The 24,310-nt window shown below is 40.1% G+C and overlaps 1 protein-coding gene across 3 annotated transcripts in view; it reads left to right on the plus strand.

Moving 5' to 3' along the window:
* Positions 1-5,352: 5,352 nt before the first annotated feature.
* Positions 5,353-24,310, plus strand: part of LOC124273990 — a 34,103-nt gene continuing 15,145 nt past the window's right edge. The window contains exons 1-7 of one of the 3 annotated variants that reach the window (XM_046709326.1): positions 5,353-5,536; positions 8,293-8,445; positions 8,890-8,994; positions 14,928-15,447; positions 16,521-16,562; positions 19,525-19,659; positions 23,206-23,324. In XM_046709326.1, coding sequence (XP_046565282.1) covers positions 5,490-5,536; positions 8,293-8,445; positions 8,890-8,994; positions 14,928-15,447; positions 16,521-16,562; positions 19,525-19,659; positions 23,206-23,324 — 1,121 coding nt within the window. In that variant the 5' untranslated portion in view covers positions 5,353-5,489. The remainder of the gene's footprint in view (positions 5,537-8,292; positions 8,446-8,889; positions 8,995-14,927; positions 15,448-16,520; positions 16,563-19,524; positions 19,660-23,205; positions 23,325-24,310) is intronic. The other 2 variants (XM_046709324.1, XM_046709325.1) reach the window with 2 other exon arrangements.

Below are 24,310 nucleotides of genomic sequence, written 5' to 3' on the forward strand. Positions count from 1 at the left end.
GAGTGAGTGAGAGAGTCAGTAAGTGAGTATGGTTTTACGCCGACTTTAGCAATGTTCCAGCAATATCACGACCGGGGACACGAGAAATGTCCCAGTAAATAAAGAACAGAGACTTTTTAATATGCCTTTTCACCAGGACACCCGACTTGGGTCTCTTTTGGAAGCTTGGCAGCGAGGTGAATATTGCCATCACAGCCTTCATTCTTTGCGCCGAAGACCCGGGTTCAATTCCCCACATGGGCACACCGTGTGAAGCCCATTTCTGATGTCCCCGCCGTGATATTGCTGGAACATTGCTAAAAGCGGCGTAAAACCAAAGTGACTCCCTCACTCACTGTCTTTGTGGCTATAATTACTGAGTCTAGATAACACTGCATTTGTATTTGTACTGCCGTTGTATGTTCTGCCACTGTAATTCCTTTGCTGAAATTTGGTATTGAATTGTAAACTCAATTTAAAAATGTAATTGCTAACTGTATACAGTTTTGGGTTTTTTTGGTTCTGCAGGGGCGGTGGGGTAGCCTAGTGGTTAAAGCATTCGCTCGTCACGCCGAAGACCCGGGTTCGATTCTTCACATGGGTACAATGTGTGAAGCCCATTTCTGGTGTCCCCCGCCGTGATATTGCTGGAATATTGCTAAAAGCGGCGTAAAACTAAACTCAATCACCTGTTGGTTCCACATGGAGTTTTTTTAAATATAGATATCGAGTTAACCTATAGCTAATGTGGAAACTTCTAGTTAAAGTAGTCTTTCAACTGGAAAATGGACACATAACAACACACGTCAGCAGCAGGATGGTATTGGTGGTTATCAAGGTCAAGGTTCTATGTAAGCATTCGTAAGTCCCATGACCTCGTGAAATAAACTTAAGAAAACTATCTAGCCGAAACTAAAGTTCAACTAAACTTCAGTCAGTGAGTTTGTTTAAAGCTGCATGAACAATTCATCTCTAGTTTTCATTTCCTTCTGGGTCACCAATTAAAATCGTATAAATTATGTGGTGTTAGAAGAAACATGTTTTGTTAAAACACGGATTCAGGAAGTGCAAGCAACGGGGTGCACAAATGATTATTATAGGTCACACTGACACTACAGCTGAAACTGAAAAATCAAGATTGTTTCTAAAGGTTTTATTCGTGAAAAGTGAGTGAGTGAGTATGGTTTTACGCCTCTTTGAGCAGTATTCCTACAATATCACGGATGGGGACATCTGAGATGGGCTTTACATATAGTACCCATATGTGGGGAATCGAACCCGGGTCTTCAGCGTGACGAGCAGACGCTTTATCCATTAGGCTACCCCGCCGCCACTATTCGTGAAAAGGAGTGAGTGAGTGAGTTTAGTTTTACGCCGCTTTCAGCAATATTCCAGCAATATCACGGCGGTGGACACCAGAAATGGGCTTCACACAGTGTGCCCATGTGGGGAATTGAACCCAGGTCTCCGGCGTGACGAGCGAACGCTTTAACCACTAGGCTACCCCGCCGCCGCTTTTCGTGGAAAGGAACAGCGTATGAAGATGCGAATGCAATCTCAACCTAATTATTCCTCTCGTCTGTGTCAGGGGCACACATTTGAAGCCATTGTTCGTGTCCCCGTCGCTGGAATATAGCGGCGTAAAACCATACTCACTTACTGACCCCACCATACTTCGGAGCTATATGTTTACTGACCCTATGATTCGCATGTTTGCTGGTAAACGGCCGCCCAGCCATATTCCAGATATCTGACGGCAATACATGTATCTGGCAACGTCATTAACATCACAGTCCCTGATCCACATTATTTTCCCTACGGCTTAGCCCTCCTTGGTGTGTCCCCATAACTTATGTGCGACCTTTAGACTGGTAAGCCTCGAGTGAGGTGTGCCCCTTGATACTGGTGTGTCCCCCTAACTTATGTGCCACCTTTAGACTGGTAAGCCTCGAGTCTGATGTGCCCCATGATACTGGTGTGTTCCCATAACTTATGTGCCACCTTTAGACTGGTAAGCCTCGAGTCTGGTGTGCCCCATGATACTGGTGTGTTCCCATGACTTATGTGCCACCTTTAGACTGGTAAGCCTCGAGTCTGATGTGCCCCTTGAGAGTGGTGTGTCCCATGACTTATGTGCCACCTTAAGACTCGTAAGTCTCGAGTCTGATGTGCCCCCTGAGAGTGGTGTGTCCCCATGACTTATGTGCCACCTTTAGACTGGTATGCCTCGAGTCTGATGTGCCCCCTGAGAGTGGTGTGTCCCCATGACTTATGTGCCACCTTTAGACTGGTATGCCTCGAGTCTGGTGTGCCTCTTGATACTGGTGTGTCCCCGTGACTTATGTGCCACCTTTAGACTCGTAAGCCTCGAGTCTGATGTGCCCCTTGTGAGTGGTGTGTCCCCGTGACTTATGTGCCACCTTTAGACTGGTAAGCCTCGAGTCTGATGTGCCCCTTGAGAGTGGTGTGTCCCCATGACTTATGTACCACCTTTAGACTGGTATGCCTCGAGTCTGATGTGCCCCTGATAGTGGTGTGTCCCTTATGACTTATGTGCCACCTAGACTGGTAGACTGGTATGTTTCGAGTCTAGTGTGCCCCTTGAGAGCGATATGTTCCCTTGACTTATGTGCCACCTTTAGACTGGTATATCTCGAGTATGGTGTGTCCCTTGATACTGGGGTGCCCCTTGAGAGTGGTGTGTCCCCATGACTATGTGCCATGTTTAGACTGGTATATCTCGAATATGATGCCTTGAGTCTGACGTGCCCCTTGAGACTGGTGTGTCCCCATGACTATGTGCCATGTTTAGACTGGTATATCTCGAATCTGATGCCTTGAGTCTGACGTGCCCCTTGTGAGTGGTGTGTCCCCATGACCTATGTGCCATGTTTAGACTGGTAAGCCTCGAGTCTGATGTGCCCCTTGAGACGGTTGTGTCCCCATGACTATGTGCCATGTTTAGACTGGTATATCTCGAATCTGATGCCTTGAGTCTGACGTGCCCCTTGCTTCGAGACCAGTAATTGATATTATGAACCCCAGCGGGTGTTTAAAGTAGATAGCACATTGACCACCCAGTAGATGCCACAGTGGCGTGTCAACACAACAACCAAACAAAACCTTTGGTCCTTGACAACTTTGTTTACATGTTACCAGCTTTCAAACCAACATACAACGCTTTGAGCGATGAGGACAATTTAATCTTCCAACTTGGAGCGGGAAAACAAATCACCCGGCAGCATTTGACACAAAAGAAGCGAAAGCAGCCTTACATTCTCAGTGTGCTGACTAATGACAGAGTATCATGTGCTTGAGACTGGGTCAAAGGATGATATGGGGCGGCAAGGTAGCCTAGTGGTTAAAGCGTTCGCTCGTCACGCAGAAGACCCGGGTGGCTTCCCCACATGGGTACAATGTGTGAAGCCCATTTGTGGTGTTCCCCGTCGTTATATTACCTGAATATTGCTAAAAGCAGCGTAAAACCAAACTCACTCACTCACTCACACACAAAGGATTAAATGTTATGTATAAAACTGTATGAGGCCATAGGCTGGAGCTCTGATCACCTTTAACACATTCGAAACTGAGGCCAGATTGAACCAACTCATTTCCTTAGCGATGTAGATGTTAAAACAAATAAAGGGCCATGATCGAAATGTACTTTACCTAATATATGTATTCAGGTTTGTTAAACTGATTTCAGTTATCGACCTAATTAAAATTTAATACTTTTTATGGAGTTTTCACAGTTTATATTTTTATGTGCATAATTAGATGAATGCACAAAGCACCATTGCCTGAAAACAACAAAATCTGATGTGTCTCAAAATCCTGTGGATCCAGTGTGAATACGTGCTCGACGTACTCACTCTACATACGTGCACGACGTACTCACTCTACATACGTGCACGACGTACTCTCTACATACATGCCCGACGTACTCACTCTACATACGTACACGACATACTCACTCTACATACGTGCACGACGTACTCACTCTACATACGTGCGCGACGTACTCACTCTACATAAGTGCGCGACGTACTCACTCTACATACACTCTACATGCGTACGACGTACTCACTACATACGTGCACGACGTACTCACTCTACATACGTGCACGACGTACTCACTCTACATACGTGCGCGACGTACTCACTCTACATACGTGCGCGACGTACTCACTCTACATACGTGCACGACGTACTCACTCTACATACGTGCGCGACGTACTCACTCTACATACGTGCGCGACGTACTCACTCTACATACGTGCGCGACGTACTCACTCTACATACGTGCGCGACGTACTCACTCTACATACGTACACGACGTACTCACTCTACGCAAGAGCGCGTAAAATATCAGTTATTTCCGATCAATAAGTTGCTCATTACTCTTTGCTGGCGGGGAAACGTGCCATTTGACAATCAGCATGTCATGGATGCATTTTCGAAGTTGAACACGATCTGATCTGAATGCATTTGTCTAAATTGCACACGGCTCTGGTTCATTAAACATTTACACATGCAACTCACAACTGGTATAATCCGTTCTGTAACAAGCTGATAAGTAAAGAGTTATTTCCGATTGGTTAGGACGGTATTTCGAGGGCAGAAGGTTCTAAATTTAAGTTCATGTAGGTTGTGTATTCAAAAGGTGATTTTTGCTGCATCCCTATTGGCAAAGAGTCCTCGATCTATCTTATATGCTTCGAAAGTTAACTTGATGTTGACGTCATCTGTTTTCAATCACGTGATTTATTAACGGGTACTCTAGCGGAGTTTCCAGGAATGAATCGCTAGGTGTGTATGGTGGGCCGTTCCCAACATAATTCTTGTAGATAGGCATGAGTGAGTGAGTGAGTATGGTTTTACTCCGTTTTTGGCAATGTTCCAACAATATCATGTAGGGGGACATGACTAATAGGCTTCACACATTGTACCCATGAAGGGAATCGATATCCCGTCTTCGGCGTGACGAGCGAACGCTTTAAATAGCCACTGGACTGCCCCACAAATAAATATATAAAGAAAGAAATTAAATGAAAAATAGGAAAGAAAAACAACAAAAGTAAAGACAATAAGGCAAATATAGGAAACAAACAGAGCACTTAAATAAAAATAAAACAGAACAAAAACGAGAAAAAAAGAGAAAATAGGCTTTAAGAAAAGTTCTAATCATTATTGCTTTCACAGAATTCCAGGAACCATATCTCAACAATATAGCGTGTATTACAGCATAATATCTCCTTTCGCCGGAAAAGTTTAAATTATCTTTTCCAAAAACCCAAACAGATGTCATCGACGAAAACATCCCATCCTTCAGCCTAAAAATATTAGTGGAATGCGATTTTCTGGAGCAGAGTTATTCCCCTTTGGACACAAGACGGCGCTTCGGCATCCATGGCGGCATGTAAACAACTTTACGAGAGACTTATTTGAGTACTTCGACTTTATGATATACACCGTCTGGGACATCGCAGACGATGTGACACCCGTGGATTATGTCGGTAGAAGCTAAAGAACACTTTTGGAGGGAACACCAAGATTCGTAAGTGTGAAAGCCGTGCTTGAATCGAATCGCCTTTCTTCGCGCATTCCAGAGCTGCACGCCACAGCGACTCTCAGAGTCAGACTGTCAGTTACTAATTGAGTTAGTGTGTCACAGTTTAGACCAGGCGGACATAACGCCAACAACAGCCTCATCCTCGTACTGCCAGGAGGAAAAGGCCGGTACCAAAATGCCAGTCAACAAATAAAGTAACCTGGTTGTCAGTTGTCATTGATTTTTATTTTAAGGTGATTTCCACTGTCCATGGGAAAATATTCAGACAAAAGCTGTCTTTCTTCACGGGATCACAAGTTTATAATGGACATGCCATTCAGAGAAATCCCACATTTTGATGAAGTAACTGTCTACCATTCAAAATTACCCGGGGGCTGAATTTTACATATTCTATCTTATCAAAATATGTAAAATCATACATATATTCTTATGGCATTTTGTCACAGGCATATTTTTTAGACTGCATTATTAATGAAACAGCTGATAATTTTGAAGTTGCTGTACTCGCTGCTGAACAGTTATCGCCATATTTTAGCAGTATTTACAAAATTACTCCGCCGTTCGTTAAATTAATGAAACAAAATTAATCGTAATACTTAATTAGCTCTTCACCGATGTGTCCAGCCCGATCACTGCCGCTGATCATGTTTTTATAAAACGCGGCGGAAGGGAATCATGACAGGACAAATGGGTGTTTCCTCACAATTAACTGTAGCAGTTATCACCATTTCAGGATTCCTCATGTCATTCGTGAAATAACATATATTTATATCATAAAAAAACTCAAATAATTGATTGTGTGATGTGTGGAGTTTTTTCACAGTAGATTGAAAGGCAATGAAACAATTAAAGACTTTTATGAACTTGAACTTGCTATTATATAGATCATGTGACATCCCCCTAGACTGAGTTAACCTTTTTGTATGTTTCATAACGTTATCTTTTATTTTTCTCTTATGTTACTTACCATGAAGAATTTTATTTTGCTGACCTTTATTGTTGTCAAATACCGTGTAAAAAAATACCGAAAGTGTAATTGACCGAAACTGCGCACGTGTGATACTGATGTTTTGGCGATAACTGTTACGCGGCGATAACTGTTCTGCAGCCAGTAGAGATTTTCGAGTAATTACCTATCATAAATAGGAATGTCATCTTATATCGTGATGTATAAATTTTTCTGTAATCATGTGTTACAAATTTTGGTTCTCCATAAAGTTTTATGTTTCATTATTGACTCACCAACTTCAGGATTAAACAATTTGTATGTCATCTTATATGTCGTGATATTGTTATATCAATATTTCTGTAATGATATGGTAACTTTGAGTCTATATCAGATGCTCTATTGATTGATGAATGTAGTGAGTGAGTGAGTTTAGTTTTGCGCTGCACTCAGCAATATTCCTGGACCAGACAATCCAGTGATCAACAGCATGAGCATCGATATACATAATTGGGAACCCATGCTATGTGTCAACTAAGTCACCAAGCCTGACCACCCGATCCCGTTAGTGGCCTCTTACGACAAGCATGGGTTACTGAAGATCAATATCCTAACCTGGATCTTCACGGGTTGAATGCAGAGATTGAATTAAGAATTCACTGCCACTTTAATTAGGATTACCTTTGTTACGACAGTCAATGAATCAGGGTGCAAACAATATATTTTTAAACATTTCATGGATCTGACTATATTATTATTAAGCATTAAATTAATTTCAGTTGTCCATAGTTGTTTGACCGCCTCCGTGATGTAGTGGTTAGAGCATCCGCCCGGAGTGCGGAAGGTCGCGGGTTTGATCCCCGACCACGTCATACCAAAAGACGTTAAAATATGGTACTTGTTGGTCCCTGCCTGGCGCTCGGCATTAGTGGGTACAACAAGGACTGGTCGGCTCGGAGTCAGTATAATGTGTCTGAGTGGGGTATTCATGCTTCACTGCGGCATGGTATCTCAGTGGGCTAGCACTATCAAACCAGCTTCAGTCTGGGCTAGTACAAGCAGCCGCACATACACACGCATGCACGTCGTCATATGAGCGAAATATTCTCAAGCACGACGTTAAACCCAATTCCAACACCACCACCACCATAGTTGTTTATCCACTGTTTTTTATTTATCCATACACATACACATTAGTTCATGTTACTTTTAACACGGCTCGATTTAGAGCTTTGTTCCTTGCACTGGTGCAACCCAATATTACAAAATGCAACCTAGCTATTAGTATAACTAAATTTTAGTATAAGTATAAGTAAATTTTTTGAGTGGGTAAACTTCTGAATAAAACATTAACGTAATTCAAAAGCATATTTCTTTCATTACATGCTGCTATAAAAGCAGTGCAACTGGAATTTGTCTGGTGCAGCTAGATTTTAATTTTAGGTTGCACCTTGTGCAAGTAGGTTAACAACTCTTAAATCGAGCCTTGTTTAAGCACTTCTAACACATATTCCTCAAACTATTGAATTTCTGTAAATGAAAACCAATATTACTGAAAATTGTTGCTATAAGCAGTTTTTGATTGACACGAACACAATATGCTCTGATATGTGTACTGTCCACAATTAAGATTGTATCCCAAGTCTGGCTCTCGGCAGCATTTTCGGTTATAATGTGGACAGTTATCAGCTAGGTTACTGGACTGAACATATTTTTGCTTTGGAGTAGTATCTAAGGCTGCTCGCTGAGAAACTAAAATGTAATATAAGCTGAAAGAAAACATCTTCTTTTTCAGTTTGCGCCGAATCAGGACCCATTTAGTGAGTGGGAGGAAAAGCTCTGCCACCAAGTCCCGGACCCCGGTCTATGGCCGGAGGTCACCGGCTGCCAGAAACACCCATCCCCCGTATGGCAAGTACAGGCGAGCCACACCCCCTAACTTACCTAGGTAACATTTGTACTGCTAATCTGTCTGTCTGTCAAATTTGGTAGATACAATTAGCGACTCCAGGGATGGAAATAACTTTATAATTGCTAGTGTACTCCGGTACAGTGGCACATGTAAAATCACTTGCCCTGATAATTTTTCCACTATACCGGCCGTTTTCTTGTTGAATTTTTAAATAAACAACATAATTAATATTGGAAAGTCAACTTGACACCGGTACAGTGTGATATACAAAGCTGTTTGCCCAACAGAAAAAAACACTGGACTCGGGCGTCGGGCAATGGGTTATTTCCACCCCTGGACTTGTTAGTGGCTTTATTCTGTGTTGTAATTTGTATTTGGCATGTTATTGTTTGGGTTGGTTATTTAAATATATTTGCTTTTATTGTACATTGTCCCATCCCAGCTGACAGTTATCGTATGTACTTGCTGTTTGTATGACAGACTCGACACACCTCCAAAACATGAAGAACGCCGGACTCACAGAAATTTACGGAAAGGAAGATACGAGGAAGTGCCGCCAGTAAAACCAAGGAAAGCTTTTGTCAAGTAAGTCAGACCTTACCAGGCACGTAGCAAGCCAGTTTGTTTCGTGTAAGCCCAATAGGTTGCAAAGCTTTATATTTAGATAGTATCGAGGGCTTGCCCAACCTTTTTAAAAACAATCATGTGTAAGCCTGGGCTTGTTTTCATAATGGCAGCTACGCCCCTGCTTACCAGAGTCGTTTCACTGATGTATCAGACTTCCAGTTTTCATCTTAAACTATAGTCTGTTTACACTGAAAATGTACCGGTAAATATCAATTTAAACAAAAAAGTAAATCAAATAAAGTGAAATGAAGATTGCGAATCCCCATAATTTGACCTTGCCAATTGAACATTAAAATCTCAGAATTTTATTTAACTTTGGATAAAAGTTTCAAATCGCTATTATTGGTTTGTATTACAAGGGGTATGCATATTACATAAAACACTGAGAACAAGTAGGGTTGGTCTAGGTTAACGCTCATCACATACCGCACATGCATTTGTTTCACTGTTCCAACATCGCGTCGAGATATTTCGACCAGTTAGATGGTCAGACATGTTGTTTGTGTTATGGCTGCAAAGAAAAGAAAACATACATTCTAAATAACCCCTATTAATCCAGCTAGAACGTCGGTGAAATATTTTTGTTGTTGTTGTCACACTGAATTCCATATGGATTAGATTCTGTCACAAGAAAATAAAAACATAACTGTCAATGCCTTTTTAGTTTCCATGCTTACTGATATTTTTTGTGAAAATTTGGTTGGTGGAAATTTAAAGTGGTCATTTCTGGTATATTTCTTCTTTATTCCAAATGTTCATGCTCAATACAGAAATTTTGGTGCTGAATATCTAAATTTTCAGTCTGTGATAAAAGAGAAAAAGATCTTTATTATTATGTTATTTTTCCCCTTTCAGATTTGGAATTGTTGCTATTTCTGTAATTAAGATCAATGATGAAAAAAGGCCTTTTAGATAAACATTGGATTAAGATTTAGGCTTGTAACTGTTTTTGTCTTTGGGAAGAAGCATATGGTATGATAGGGTATTGTAAGACAGGTGAAAAATATGTAACATACTTGGCATACAAACGACCAGTTCTTCTCACTTTTCTTTGTCGTCTATGTTCCTCAAACAAATTCCTCCATGGTCTAGTGGACACAGCACTTACTCACAGAGTGGAAGGTTGGGGTTAGATGCCGGTGTAACAGGCCAGAGGTTACCCCTGTCCCAGACTATACCCGGGGTTAAACTAGTCCTGTATAAAATAATTCCACAAACATTTTGATGATCTCCATAGACCATCTAATCTCCCAAAACAATAATACAATAATTCCACTTTTTACCATATTAAAAATTGTAATTAATATGTATATATTTTCTTTTAACTTTTCAAATCAGTTTTCTCTCAAATTTTCTATTTTTTGTTCCACCTCATTTCTTAATAAGTGTACTACCCCGTCGCCGAAATACCTTAGTTGTGCATGCGACACTAAATAAAGCAGATAACTAACTACTTACCTTGATGATGTATCAGCATGGCTGGGTTACGCAAAGTCGAAAATATCACATCGCAGAGAGGCACTCAACAAATACCTCATAAATTTTGTATTATGCAGTAATGTAAATGAAATGCACCTACAAATTCCTTTAAATGACACCAAGACCATTGCCCTGAGTCACACACTCATATTGAGTGAATTGTCAACATAATTTTTTTAGGGGTATAGTCTGGGCTGGAGGGGTATACTTTGGCCTGGTCCAGAATATACCCCCGGGGTATAAACTGGGCTAGCCTATAGTTTACCCTGGGGTATAATCTGGTGGGGGGGTATTCTGGGCTGCTACACCTGTATGCAGCATTATACCTAAACATGGTTGACTCTGATCGGCGCTGTCAGTCTTCTATCTCTGAGTGGGACAACCATGTTAGACTGCGTCAGAGAATCTCAGTAGGCTAGCATTTTAAAAACTAGTAGTAGTCAGAACAAGCAAACTGACATGCATGCATGTTGCTGGAACTGTGCATTATTCCTGAATGGGCCATTCTCTCAATTTCATCTCAACTCACCAAAGACCAAGTAATCATTAAAGGCACAATGTCGCACATTTTCGACATTATTTTGGGGTATATTATATATACTGGGGCATATGCACTCACTTTAGCTTCCTGTTGTTGCAATAAAAGATTTATTATCCCTTACGACTTGCCTGAAATCGATAATTGAAACTTCGAGGCGAACAGCTTTCCAAACAGGGAACACTTGCCACATATGTAATGTAAACAATTGCTTCAGACATCGAAAATTGACGCACGCGGTGTTGTCAGTGTTTGCCGAGCTGGTTTCAATCACATAGTTGTGCATAGGATATTCATGAGGAACGCTCCAAGGGAAATAACTCTATATGGTTCGCTTGAAATAATGTTTTGGCTGGTAGAGGGTGCGAGAGTCGATTTAACTCATTAAGGCCGAGAGATCTCGCAGAGACGAACATGTGTTATTTTAAAATATATGGGGCAAATTAATCAGCTCTCTACTCACAGCTGTGAACTGCCAGTCTGTTTATGGGGCACAGTAATTAGCAGCTTCTCACAATAATTGGCGAGTCTTAGAGCCACATACAGTCGCCAACAGAAAGCATGATTCTTATTCAGCGAGATGGAAATCTGTGCATGGTTATTTTTCCGAAGTCGCAAATTCACGGTAATCTGTTTTGTATCAAACCATGTCATGTGTTGTACTTTTAAAAATCGCATTTTAAGATTCCGCTGACTGTACCTATTATTTCAACCAATTTAGCATTACTGAGCAAATGTTAGCTTTTCTTACGAGAGATCCCACTTAGAGATTTAGTATCAATCAGAAGAAGTATTTAAAGTGTTTTGATAACAATTGCTAATCATTATCATAGGCTTGTACAGCGTTTAGCAAATGAATGCATGTCGGCGAGAAAGGGGATTTTGATGTTTTTACAGAGGTAAGTGCCTGGTACTCTTCCTTGGGAATGGATACTAAAATACTTCGTATGCACCTTGATTGAATTAGATGTAATGGTTTAGAGGTTACTAAAAATTATATTTCCTTCAACTACCTAATAAATAGGAAACAATATACGAAATTTCAAGGTCATACAAAGAATTCAAACACAATAGAATAGTTTGAATTTACTTTTTAGGCATCATTACGTTGTCATGTTTCATATACTGAAACATAATGTATAAACACAAGTAATTATACATCCAAGCTCGAATAGATTAAACATAATTTGAACTTACTAATTTGAATTGTAACTAGTTGTTTTCCATAATCTAAAGTTCGTAATGTTACCTAAGCGAATATAAAGTGATAAGTCGCTCCTTTGCATCGAATACATATATACATGTCAGTGTTATTACAACAATGAAATGTTTTACTACGTTTGTTACAAAAGACAGTAAGTTGGTAATTCAAAACATTGTCACACATGGACAGAAGTAATATCATAAGTTATTACATGTAAGCCCATACAAAGGTATTTCAAGCATGTTTGTTCAAGCTGTTGAAAGTTTCATGTTGATTTGAATTGTCAGTTTTCTATGCAATTTACATGAGCATTCTGTAAAACGTTTGTATTTGATCTGTGTAATTATCAAATCCGGTGCAATTATCACGTGTATCAATCAACTCAGTCTCTATTGATCCATCGTCAATAAAAGCTGGATAGTATATCAGTTACGGTATCGATACACATGTGTATAATCATTCAAGCAGATTACAGTAATGAGATAATTGAACGCCTCTTCGACCTTGAAATAACAGCCTCCGGTAGAATGCATATGTAGAGTTACGTCCTTGTTGAAAGGTTTGTCCCCGTGACAAGTGTAAAATAAACAGATGCTGTTATATCATTGGACATCTTGCTTTATGGAGTCACGCCTCTCTGTGATGTTTATACATGCATGCACATCTGTAATCTTATGAACCTCGTTTGCATTCAGTAAAGATATAGGCACGCCCACCTTCATAAATATTGGGGGTGGGGGTGTCAACTGCAAGTTTATACACTATAATAATTCAGTATAGTGTCACCTCGTGTGTGTACTCTAGTTTGGATAGTCATTCGTATCAAGGTGAAGATTATATTTACATGAACAGCAAACCATTATGTTTTATGTACTAGTTGTGTGCATAAAATGTATATGAAAATATATACTACCTCTACTCAGTGGTTGGATTTCAATCGCTTTGTTTTACTTATCGAAAAACACTAAAATGAGGACAAATAAACTCGCCAAAGTGACTATCAACTCCTATTTGTCTTATGTGTATATTTCATACATTGTTACCAGTGTGTATGTTTACAATACACAAACTGTTACATGATAGCTTGAGTTGATAAAGCCGAAACCCAGCATATCGACTGGTCAAGGATATAGCCAATAACCAATCTCTATCCAAGCTGCTGAGTGACCAAACGTGCTCTTCAGAAATTTAAGCACCAGCCCCATCACCTGTCCTTTCCTCTGTGACAGGTATCTCATGATAACGACTGGTCGCATAGATAACATATGACCAGCCACTACATTGAACAGTTGAGATACCGAACGTTCTATTTCGCCACTACAAAAATTTGATGACAGCCCTATCAATGACTCTTTGTTTTATGTCTATGCAAGGAATATGTAGTATACATTTTGTATATGTATGTTTGTATGGTCACGTATGTTTTCTGCATTAAATCTGTATGAAATAAAGTGCAATGCTATGAATGTGCTTTGTGCTAGTCACAGACTAGCGTTATAGTACTTTCATTAAAATAATTCAGTAAACACTAGAAATGTATCGGCAAAACCGCTTATTTTCAGTCGAAGATTATAAAGTATGAAAGTAAATTCTTCTTTACAGTATGTCATTGTCATAGATGTTTTGTAAATTTAAACCTCACACAATGATATAAGAGAGAGAATTTGTTAACGCAGTGTCTCATCTGTTACATACAAAGAATACATGTGTATGCATATTGTGATAAAATATAAATGTACAAGCCGACAAAAGGTCTACAAGAGAAACTTGCAATAAAATTACATAAAGCTTGCAATACACGACATGTATTCACACCTGATTTCTTTCAACATATATCTTTAAGACACAATTAAACAATCAGGACTTGTTTGTACGACTACACAGTTTCCTGTGATCCCCGAAACCTGCCAGGAAATCAGGTGTGACTAGCACTAATTAGTCTCGGCACAGAGAGTGGGCAATCAGCGAGGGCTTCCAGGTGTTGAGTAGTGATGGGGCTCTCGGGCTTAATGAGTTAATGCAACGTTGCATTAAGGCACCCCCCAAAAAAATATATGTCCGTTTCCTATTACATGCTCTTTAAAAACAGGGTAGGTGGGTCGGTTTTATCTTCTTTTTTTTTAGTAGCATCAGGTGGCACCGGAGACGGTCCTCAAGACAACCATATCATGTAGTGGCAATGCCTTGTGATGAAATATAGAAAGCTTTCTATATCGATTCATTATTTATGTCATTTATTTGCAGTATTTGTCAGTGAGAGCCCATTGTGCCTATTCAATACAATCCATTTTAGCCCTACGTAAACTGAAAAAGATGAAAATATCATACCCGATTGGGATGAAAATGATGAGTTGAAAAGAAATGCACTCCAGACATGATTATGACTTGGTTAGAAAAAGATTTAGGGTCGGGGTGGGGGGTTGGGGGTGTAGTTGGGTTACTGGAAGCTGACATATGTTTTTGGGGGGCCTAATTTGTTAGAACTTTTTAATTTAATATTGTAATTTACATGCTTAATTTTTTTTAAATAAGGTAGCTTTATATGGTAGCTGACCAAGTTAGTGGTATTGAGAGAAATGCATTATGTTTTTTAAGAGTAGTTTCTATGGATACAGTTAAATGCAATATTCATTTTCTGATGTTTGTGCCATCTTGTTGCTATGGTTACAGACCTCCTGAATACGACAGCTGGGGAGAAGAAACTGACGATGATGAGGACGACCAACTTAAACCCCACCCTCTACCTTACCCCATGTATGCCCCGCCCTCTGTGGTCTACGGTCAGCCTTTCCCCATGTACTACCCTCCCCCACCCAAAGGAGCGGGGCGGCACCAAAAGCGCAGAGACAAGAAGAAGTCTAACAGAGGGTATAAGGACATTCACAGAGATAGGTTACGTCTCTCAGGGTCCACTTCCAAAAAGAAGGGCCGCAAGTCCCGTCGTGATCCTGCCAGGAATTCGGTACCTTTGAATAACGGGTATCCAGTCCCTTTGAATAACGGTTATCCAGTCCCCATACACAGCTACCCGGGGCCCTTGAACGGGTACCCGGTGCCTATGTTGAATGCTTATGTGATGCCTGTACACACCGTACCAGATGGATCAGATTCGGACGATAGTGGCGAACACTCGGAGGAAGAACCACTACCCCGGCGAAGAGCCTACACCCCACCCAGAAGGTCGTACCAGGTAGGTAGAGCTTACGATCTGATTGGATATAAGTAAAATACGTCCCATCTGATCGCTGGCTCTTTTCAGTGTGAGGCAGGTCATGTCCAGGGTTGTTAAGGGTTGTTAAATGCGATCACTGTTTATGATGAAATAAACAAGAAAATCGGTAACTATGACTCTCTTAAGGTAGCCAAATGCCTCGTCATCTAATTAGTGACGCACATGAATAGATTAACGAGATTCCCACTGTCCCTATCTACGTTATTGGTACTAATTCTGAGCAGGGATTTTGTTTCAGAATCGATAAATCACTATTGTTAGAGCTTCCGAAGATGCTAGCTTTACAAAGTAGAGGTGTGACGATACAGATATTTCACGATACGAAACGTATCGCGATATCATGGAATGATACGATTCGATACGATGCATATCACGATATGCTATCTTTAGTTATTTTCTTTAAAAAAGTGTATTTTGATAACAAGAAACAGTGTAAAGTTGGACATAACCGTCAATTTCTGGTGAAAAGTCACAATTTTAAGGTCAACGATACATATCACAATACGGAAAAAAGTATCGATATATTTATTGTCAGAAAAAGTATCACGATTATCGATACTACGATATATCGTCAAAACTCTAATACAAAGTACATACTTTTAAAGGTATATTATATGTGTTATACTAACATTTGTATAGCGCCGATATCCAGCTCAGTTGCTCAAAGGCACTTTGTCTTTCCCTCGATCATTGGATGTCAAACTCAAACGGCACATCTTATTTTCAATCTCAACTCAACTGAGCATTGTTGAATTCGCCCTGAAACGAACTTGGTGTGTTGACCCGTTACAATCCTTTCCTTTTATATAGTACTAAGACCCATCTGGTAGAAAACGTAAAACAATTACCTCGAGAAAAGCCGCATAGAGAACAGATAAAACATAACTTCAGGGATTCAGTTGAAAATGTAACCTCAAAATATTTTTTGTTATATACGTAGAGCCCACACCCCTGGGGTCTTAAGACCCAGCAATCAAGTGCATTGTTTGGCTTCCAGTTCCAGGAATTGAGAAATGTATATCGTGTTTCAGTATGCCCAACCACTACTGGACATTGAGCTGGAAGATGTCTCGGTGAGTTGTGATTGTGGTTGGTATCTGTTTCATGTGGCATGTAGTGATGGGACTGGGCTTAAACAAATGGTGGATTGTAATCTTTTCTTGAACTGCATTTGTGTGGAGATGTTGTGAGTGAGTGAATGAACAGAGCTCCAGATAAGATTTAGCTCATGTGGGTACTGTACCCACTGTATTTTTTTGGATCGTGTATTATGAGTGTTGAGTGGGTATTTCATTTTCCTTTACCCACTGCTTTCTAATATGTGTGTATTTCAGTCATTTTACTCACCTAAGTATTATGTCATTGAGTAAGTTTACTAAGTAGGTATGTTCTGCCTTATGTCATACCTAATCAAAACCAACTTAAATATAATGGAAATGATTTCATAAAAAATTACTCATCCTATGCTGACAGTACAACACTAGTCCTATACTAACAGTACAACTTGATAGCAATCGATGTCTTTTTCATTACGCAAGCGATTTTTATAATATATACGCATTTGTTTAATTTTTTTACGTATCTAACATTTTAAATGTGTAATTGGTACGCAACAATTATTTTTCAATGCGTAATTGGAAATTTCCTATTCGTATTTTACCCGGATACGCAGCTTATCTGGGCCTCTGAATGAATATGGTTTTATGCTGCTTTTAGCATTATTACAGCAATATGATGATGAAGATATTGAAAATTGACCTCACACACTATACACATGTGGGAATGGAACCCGGGTCTTTGGCGTGATGAGAGAATGCTTGAGTCACTGAGATAAGCGTGTGTATTAATTAAAGAAATAGATATGGTGCTTTCATGTGTTGTATACAGTTGTGTTGTTTATTGTGTTTTGCTGTGTTGTGTTGTGTAAATGTGTTGTGTTAACAATCAGTAAATATGTTGGTGAGGTTGTGAGTGAGTGAGTGGATATGGTTTTAGGCTGCTTTTAGCAATATTCCAGCAATATCAGAATGGGGATATCAGAAATCGGCTTCAAACACCGTACCCATGTGGGGAATCTAACCCAGGATTTCGATGAGACCAGCGAACGCTTTAACCACTCGGCTATCTTACCGCCCCGGTGAAGAAGTAATGATGATAAATGTTTATTTTTTCTTATCCTGACTCATGCTTATTTGCTTGTTTTCTTCTTCTGGCGAACCTAGTGGAACACTTGTATCTCCCAATTGAAGGTCCCTTCAATAAAGAATCACTCATTAGTACTCACCACGAGTTACCTCCCTTCTGTAAGCGCGGGAACGAGGGCGCCACCCAAGCCCATGTGCCTCACTCTCTCCTTCTTCGCCCAGTGAGCTGGACGTGAGAACGCCTGTGTCTCAGAACACGATTTGATGATATTCATAACATCGCTCATCGACAGAAGTGTCGCGCACTACCATTTCTATTTGGATCAGAACTGTCATACTAAGAGCCTACAAGGCAGCTGGACTGGACCCTCCAAGTGCTACTAATCCTCACGAAATTAGAGCACTAGCTTCAACTTTAGCTATATATATTTGCTTAAGTTAAAATATTATCTTAAGCTCAGTACTATGATTTATATCATAATATATATATACCTACAACTCTTACGAGTTTCTACTATTATATATATGTTCAGCTTAAGTTCTTCCTTAAGCTCAGTCATATGTTCATTTCATAACATGTATAAGTTAACAAACTATCAGTAGTTGGTTACTATTATACAGCTTAAGTTATCTTTATACCTTAAGCACAATTCTGTCATAGCTTATATATATACATATTGTAAGCTTACTACTTTGGTTCTTATAAAAGTATTCATTATAAACTATCAACAGTTTATACTATCACATTAATGGCCTTAGCTTAATTAATGTTCTATATACTTTTATTATATGCAGTAAAGTGTAATAACCTTCTTTAAAGGCAGCTGTTATATTAACAGCAGGAATTCAGTTCAGTGCCTTCATGAAGTTCCCATACTCGGTTATTACAATCATATCACTTCAAATCACTAATTAGTAAAATCCAAAGTATATATAATCCCACCTCCTAATCCATAGGATTCTACAAGCAAATAAGCATGAGTCAGGATAAGAAAAATATGAAATTTTTAGAGTAAAATTAATATTTTTATGCTTATCCTGACTCATGAGGTAAGCCCCGGCCTCCCCACTTAACACTTTGGTTTTCTCGAAAAAAGAAAGTGTTGGGCTCAAAGCAAAAAAGGAGAGAGTGGGGCACATGGGCTTGGGTGGCGCCCTCGTTCCCGAGCTTACAGAAGGGAGGTAACTCGTGGTGAGTACTAATGAGTGATTTTTTATTGAAGGGAGCTTCAATTGGGAGATACAAGTGTTCCACTAGGTTCGCCAGAAGAAGAAGACAAGCAAATAAGCATGAGTCAGGATAAGTATAAAAATATTAATTTTACTCTAAAAATTTCATATTCATGTGTGGAACTGTTTACTGATCCGTATGTAAATAATCATGTCTGGACCAGACAATCCAGTGATCAACATCATGAGCATTGACCTATGTATTTGGGATACAATGACCTGTGTCAACCAAGTAACCGAGCCTGACCTCCCGATGCCAATTCCAACCCTGATCTTCATGGATTACTTATGATATTGATCAATTTATGTATGATCATGCTTCCAATCTTTGTGATTAATTGACGTGTTTTGTTTTGTTTTAATGATGTTTTGTTGTGGTGATGTGGGGGGGGGTGGGGTAGTCTAGTGGTTAAAGCGTTGGCTCGTCACGCCGAAGACCCGGGTTAGAATCCCCACATGGGTACAATGAGTGAAGCCCATTTCTGGTGTCCCCCGCCGTGATATTGCTGGAATGTTGCTAAAAGCGGTGTAATACCAAACTCAGTCAGTCAGTCAGTCAGTGTTGTGGTGTTGTTTTGTTGAGTTGTTGAAGTATTTTGTTGTGTTTTGTTGACATGTTTTGCTGTGTTGGTGATGGTTTCTGACTTAATTTTATTTTCAGGATGAAACACACACATTTTTCATTAAACATCCGCTGTTTGCTGAGGACTTTGTCAATTGGTTTATAACGGATTGTTTAGAGGAGGAATTTGTACCTGATGTTTTAATCGATGCTCTTACGGAGGTTGACAAGTTGGTGTGTATAAATATCGTAATAACCCTGCACATAGACCCATCCTTCACACCTAAGTAGACTTGGTCATGTCTGTTTGCCAAATAATATTTCTGAAGTTTCTGAAGGGAGGTAACCCTTGCACTAGAATTTCACTGTTTCTAATAGACCACGTAATGTGTCATAAAATCCCAGCATGGTCAGGTTTCAGAGAGTGATGCGAATTGGAAGTGAGTGAGTGAGTTAAGTTTTATGCCGCAATATTACAACTATATCTGCAGTCTGTAAATAATCGACTCTGGACCAGACAGTCCAACGATCAACATCATGAGCATCGATCTACGCAATTGGGATACGATGACATGTGACAACCAAATCAGCAAGCCTGACCACCCATTAGTCGCCTCTTACGACAAGCATGGGTTACTGAAGATCAATTCTAATCTTCATAGGTACATATTGGAAGTAACTTCATAAGGGATGCAGTTTAATACAGGATGTCATGTAAGCGACAGAACTGACCAAGTTTGACATATCTCTGCTAGACCCATACAGTACATTCCTACGTTCATAGTCAGCGGCACAAAGTGATATCTTTTCTGATAACATGCTAGTTTTAACTTAACATCTGTGATACTCTAGTAGTTTTATTGTCCATTGCCGACAGGTCCCACGTTCTAAATATATTAATTATAATAAATGTATAAATTGTTCTCATCACCTTATAGCCTGAATATTGCTGATGTGACGCTGATCATTAACTAACTCACTCTTCTTAACCTTAAATCCACATAGATACCTGTAGACACCCAGGGATTGGGAAAGGCAGGGGCCATGGGCCATTTTGCACATTAGAATACAAAATGGCCCATTAAAATTTTGAAGTTTACTATTGATACAAGGGTAGTGGCCCATTCTAAATTGAGAAAAGGGCTAATAATCCTGAAAATGGCCCATTGTCAAGTTCTCTATCCCAATCCCTGAGACACCCTTTTCTTCCTAACTCCAACCCTCCACACAAACTGACAGCCGTGTTGATATCACTGAATCCCTTTTTCTCCCAAACTCCAACCCTCCACACAAACTGACAGCCATGTTGATATCACTGAATCCCTTTTCTTCCTAACTCCAACCCTCCACACAAACTGACAGCCATGTTGATATCACTGAATCCCTTTTCTTCCTAACTCCAACCCTCCACACAAACTGACAGCCATGTTGATATCACTGAATCCCTTTTCTCCCAAACTCCAACCCTCCACACAAACTGACAGCCATGTTGATATCACTGAATCCCTTTTCTCCCTAACTCCAACCCTCCACACAAACTGACAGCCAAGTTGATATCACTGAATCCCTTTTTTTCCCTAACTCCAACCCTCCACACAAACTGACAGCCATGTTGATATCACTGAATCCCTTTTCTCCCTAACTCCAACCCTCCACACAAACTGACAGCCATGTTGATATCACTGAATCCCTTTTCTTCCTAACTCCAACCCTCCACACAAACTGACAGCCATGTTGATATCACTGAATCCCTTTTCTCCCTAACTCCAACCCTCCACACAAACTGACAGCCATGTTGATATCACTGAATCCCTTTTCTTCCTAACTCCAACCCTCCACACAAACTGACAGCCATGTTGATATCACTGAATCCCTTTTCTTCCTAACTCCAACCCTCCCAAACTGACAGCCAAGTTGATATCACTGAATCCCTTTTCTTCCTAACTCCAACCCTCCACACAAACTGACAGCCATGTTGATATCACTGAATCCCTTTTCTTCCTAACTCCAACCCTCCACACAAACTGACAGCCATGTTGATATCACTGAATCCCTTTTCTTCCTAACTCCAACCCTCCACACAAACTGACAGCCATGTTGTTATCCCTGTTCTTCCTTACATCTAATTCTTAAAACTAACAGAGTAGTCGCTATTTGACATTAATATTTTATTTCATTCACAGTAGCACCAAACTAATATTAGTTTAGACAATCATACTATCGCCAGTTTTGTTTTTAAATAAAAAAATTAATTACGAATACTCTTCTTGTAAATTTGATTTTCACAGTATTTCAATTTCAGGTAAGTCTGAGACAGACAAACCAGAAAGCCTTGTTATAAATTGCCAATCAGATCACACATCAACTGATCGGTATATTTATATACCTGAATATTATAAACAGATGAGTCAGCCTGTTTTGAAAGACTGCCCAACACAAAACCAGCCTGTCGTGGAGAATCATCATTGTGGACTTTAAAGACATTGTTGTTATCACTACTTATATGATGTTGACCGCCTCCGTGGTGTAGTGGTTAGAGCGTCCGCCCGGAGAGCGGAAGGTCGCTGGGTTCGATCCCCGACCGCGCCATACCAAAAGACGTGAAAATATGGTAATTGTTGGTCCCTGCCTGGCGCTCGGCATTAATGGGTACAACAAGGACTGGTCGGCTCGGAGTCAGTATAATGTGTCTGAGTGGGGTATTCATGCTTCACTGTGGCATGGTATCTCAGTGGGCGAGCACTATAAAACCAGCTTAAGTCTGGGCTAGTACAAGCAGCCGCACATACACATACACACACATGCACATCGTCATATGAGCGAAATATTCTCAAGCACAACGTAAAACCCAATTTCACCTCATCTCACTTATATGATGTCATGTTACTTTGGAGGAGAGATGGCACAGAGGTGTTAGATTCCAACAATAACTGTGTGGAGTTATGTCCCTTGGCTCCTCCACCCCGCGCAGGTTGGAGTGCCAGTAGGTGAAACAGAAATAGTAACTTATCATTTCATCTTAAGTATAGTCTTCATATATGAGTGAGTGAGTGAGTTAAGATTTACAATCACACCGGCAATATTTCAGCCATTTCGTGACTAAAACAAGTTCTAAATTCACCATGAATACATGTAAGTTATTAAAACCTGCCAATGAAGAACAGTAAAACCAACTAGAATCTCCATATATGTGATGAAAGTTAGACTAACAACTAGTCTCTGAAATGAACATAATTTACTGAAAAAAGTTCATTGTAAAAAAAATAAAAATATATATAATGAAAAGGAGCCCTGCCTGAAGCTGAGGAAATCTAGACTTGCCACATTTTCTAGACTTGCGTGGGCTTTCTTGGATGTATTTACTTCAGGGTCTGTACGACAGACTAGATGAAAGTATATGCTAATCAATAATTTAATATTCAGCTTTATAAGTATCAGGAAGTTCTAATTCTCTGGAAGTTTATTATTATTATCTTAGATAGGGTGTAGATGAACACCAGTATGTGTTTTGTGGAAATCAGAATCTGAAGTTCTGATCCAAATTATCACATTTCATCTTTTTGCTGAAAAAACCTATCGTTAGAGTTGATAAACAGAGGTCAGTCTTTAGCAGTAAACGATTGTACAGGTTGTTATAACTAGATGGATTCTTGTGTGAAGATTCTCGGTTGATAGCAGATGTAGGGCTATAATCTGTATGATGGTGATGATTTTGATGATGTTATTGATGATGATGATGATGATGACGATGATATTGATGATGATGATGTTGTGCTGCAGCCAGCGGAGCATCCATGGTTCATGCCAGCGCTGCGAGCATGTGACGACATCCTTTCACGGGAGATCGAAGAGATGACGGAAGAGATTGCTCGGGAAGCCATGCTGGAGGAGGCTAGACCGTAGGTCATCGTTTCTCATCAGACTTATACATCAAGATACAGCGGGCTCATTTTCACATTTACTACACTTAGCTGTACAGAGTTCTCTCCCTTATGTGTGCCAGAATCCTTGGATGTGGGGTTCTTATCCCTGATTTGCCCTCGTCATTATTCCGAGTTTGTCAGCACCCGAGCCAAGCAAATGTGCCACTGTATAACAGCAATATTGTCTAAAATGGTTTTAAATGCTCTCACATACTTTCTCTAAAGCAACCAGTGAAGGTCCTGGTTAGAATGAACCTTTAGTAATCCATGCTTGTCGTAAGAGGCGACTAATGGGATCGGAGGGTCAGGCTCGCTACCTTGGTTGACACATGTCATCGGTTCCCAATTGCGCAGGTGGATGCTCATGCTGTTGATCACTGGATTGTCTGGTCCAGACTCGATTATTTACAGACCGCCACAATATGGCTGGAATATTGCTGAGTGCGGCATAAAACTAAACTCACTCCCTCACTTCTCAAAAGCATATCATTCTCACTATGGAACCTCAAAACATATTTTGTTTAATTGTAGAAATTCTGGTGAAATGTTGCGTCATAAAGTCTTTAGAAATTACGTCACGCCGAAGACCTGGGTTCGATTCCCCCATGGGTACAATGTGTGAAGCCCATTTCTGGTGTCCCCCGCCGTGATGTTGCTGAAATACTGCTAAAAGCGGCGTAAAACCAAACTCGCCGCTTTAGAAATTATATGTTTTCTCCAAAAGTGGTCCACATTAAAGTGGGAATGTTGTTTTACTGCACAAATAGCAATTCTCCATCTGTATCGTGGCATCCCGCAAATAATCATCTCTGTGTCCAGCAAACTGGTGGTTGATAGCATGAGAGCATAAAGTTAGCATCATTATTATAGCAGTTGTAATCTGTTCATGTTTTTTGGAACAAGAGTGAGCTCGAGGGAGGGAGTGAGTTTAGTTTTACACCGCCAATATCACGGCGGGGGAC

The sequence above is a fragment of the Haliotis rubra genome, unplaced genomic scaffold (assembly GCF_003918875.1).
Source record: "Haliotis rubra isolate DU_JTF1 unplaced genomic scaffold, ASM391887v1 Scf1868, whole genome shotgun sequence".
Taxonomy (NCBI): domain Eukaryota; kingdom Metazoa; phylum Mollusca; class Gastropoda; order Lepetellida; family Haliotidae; genus Haliotis; species Haliotis rubra.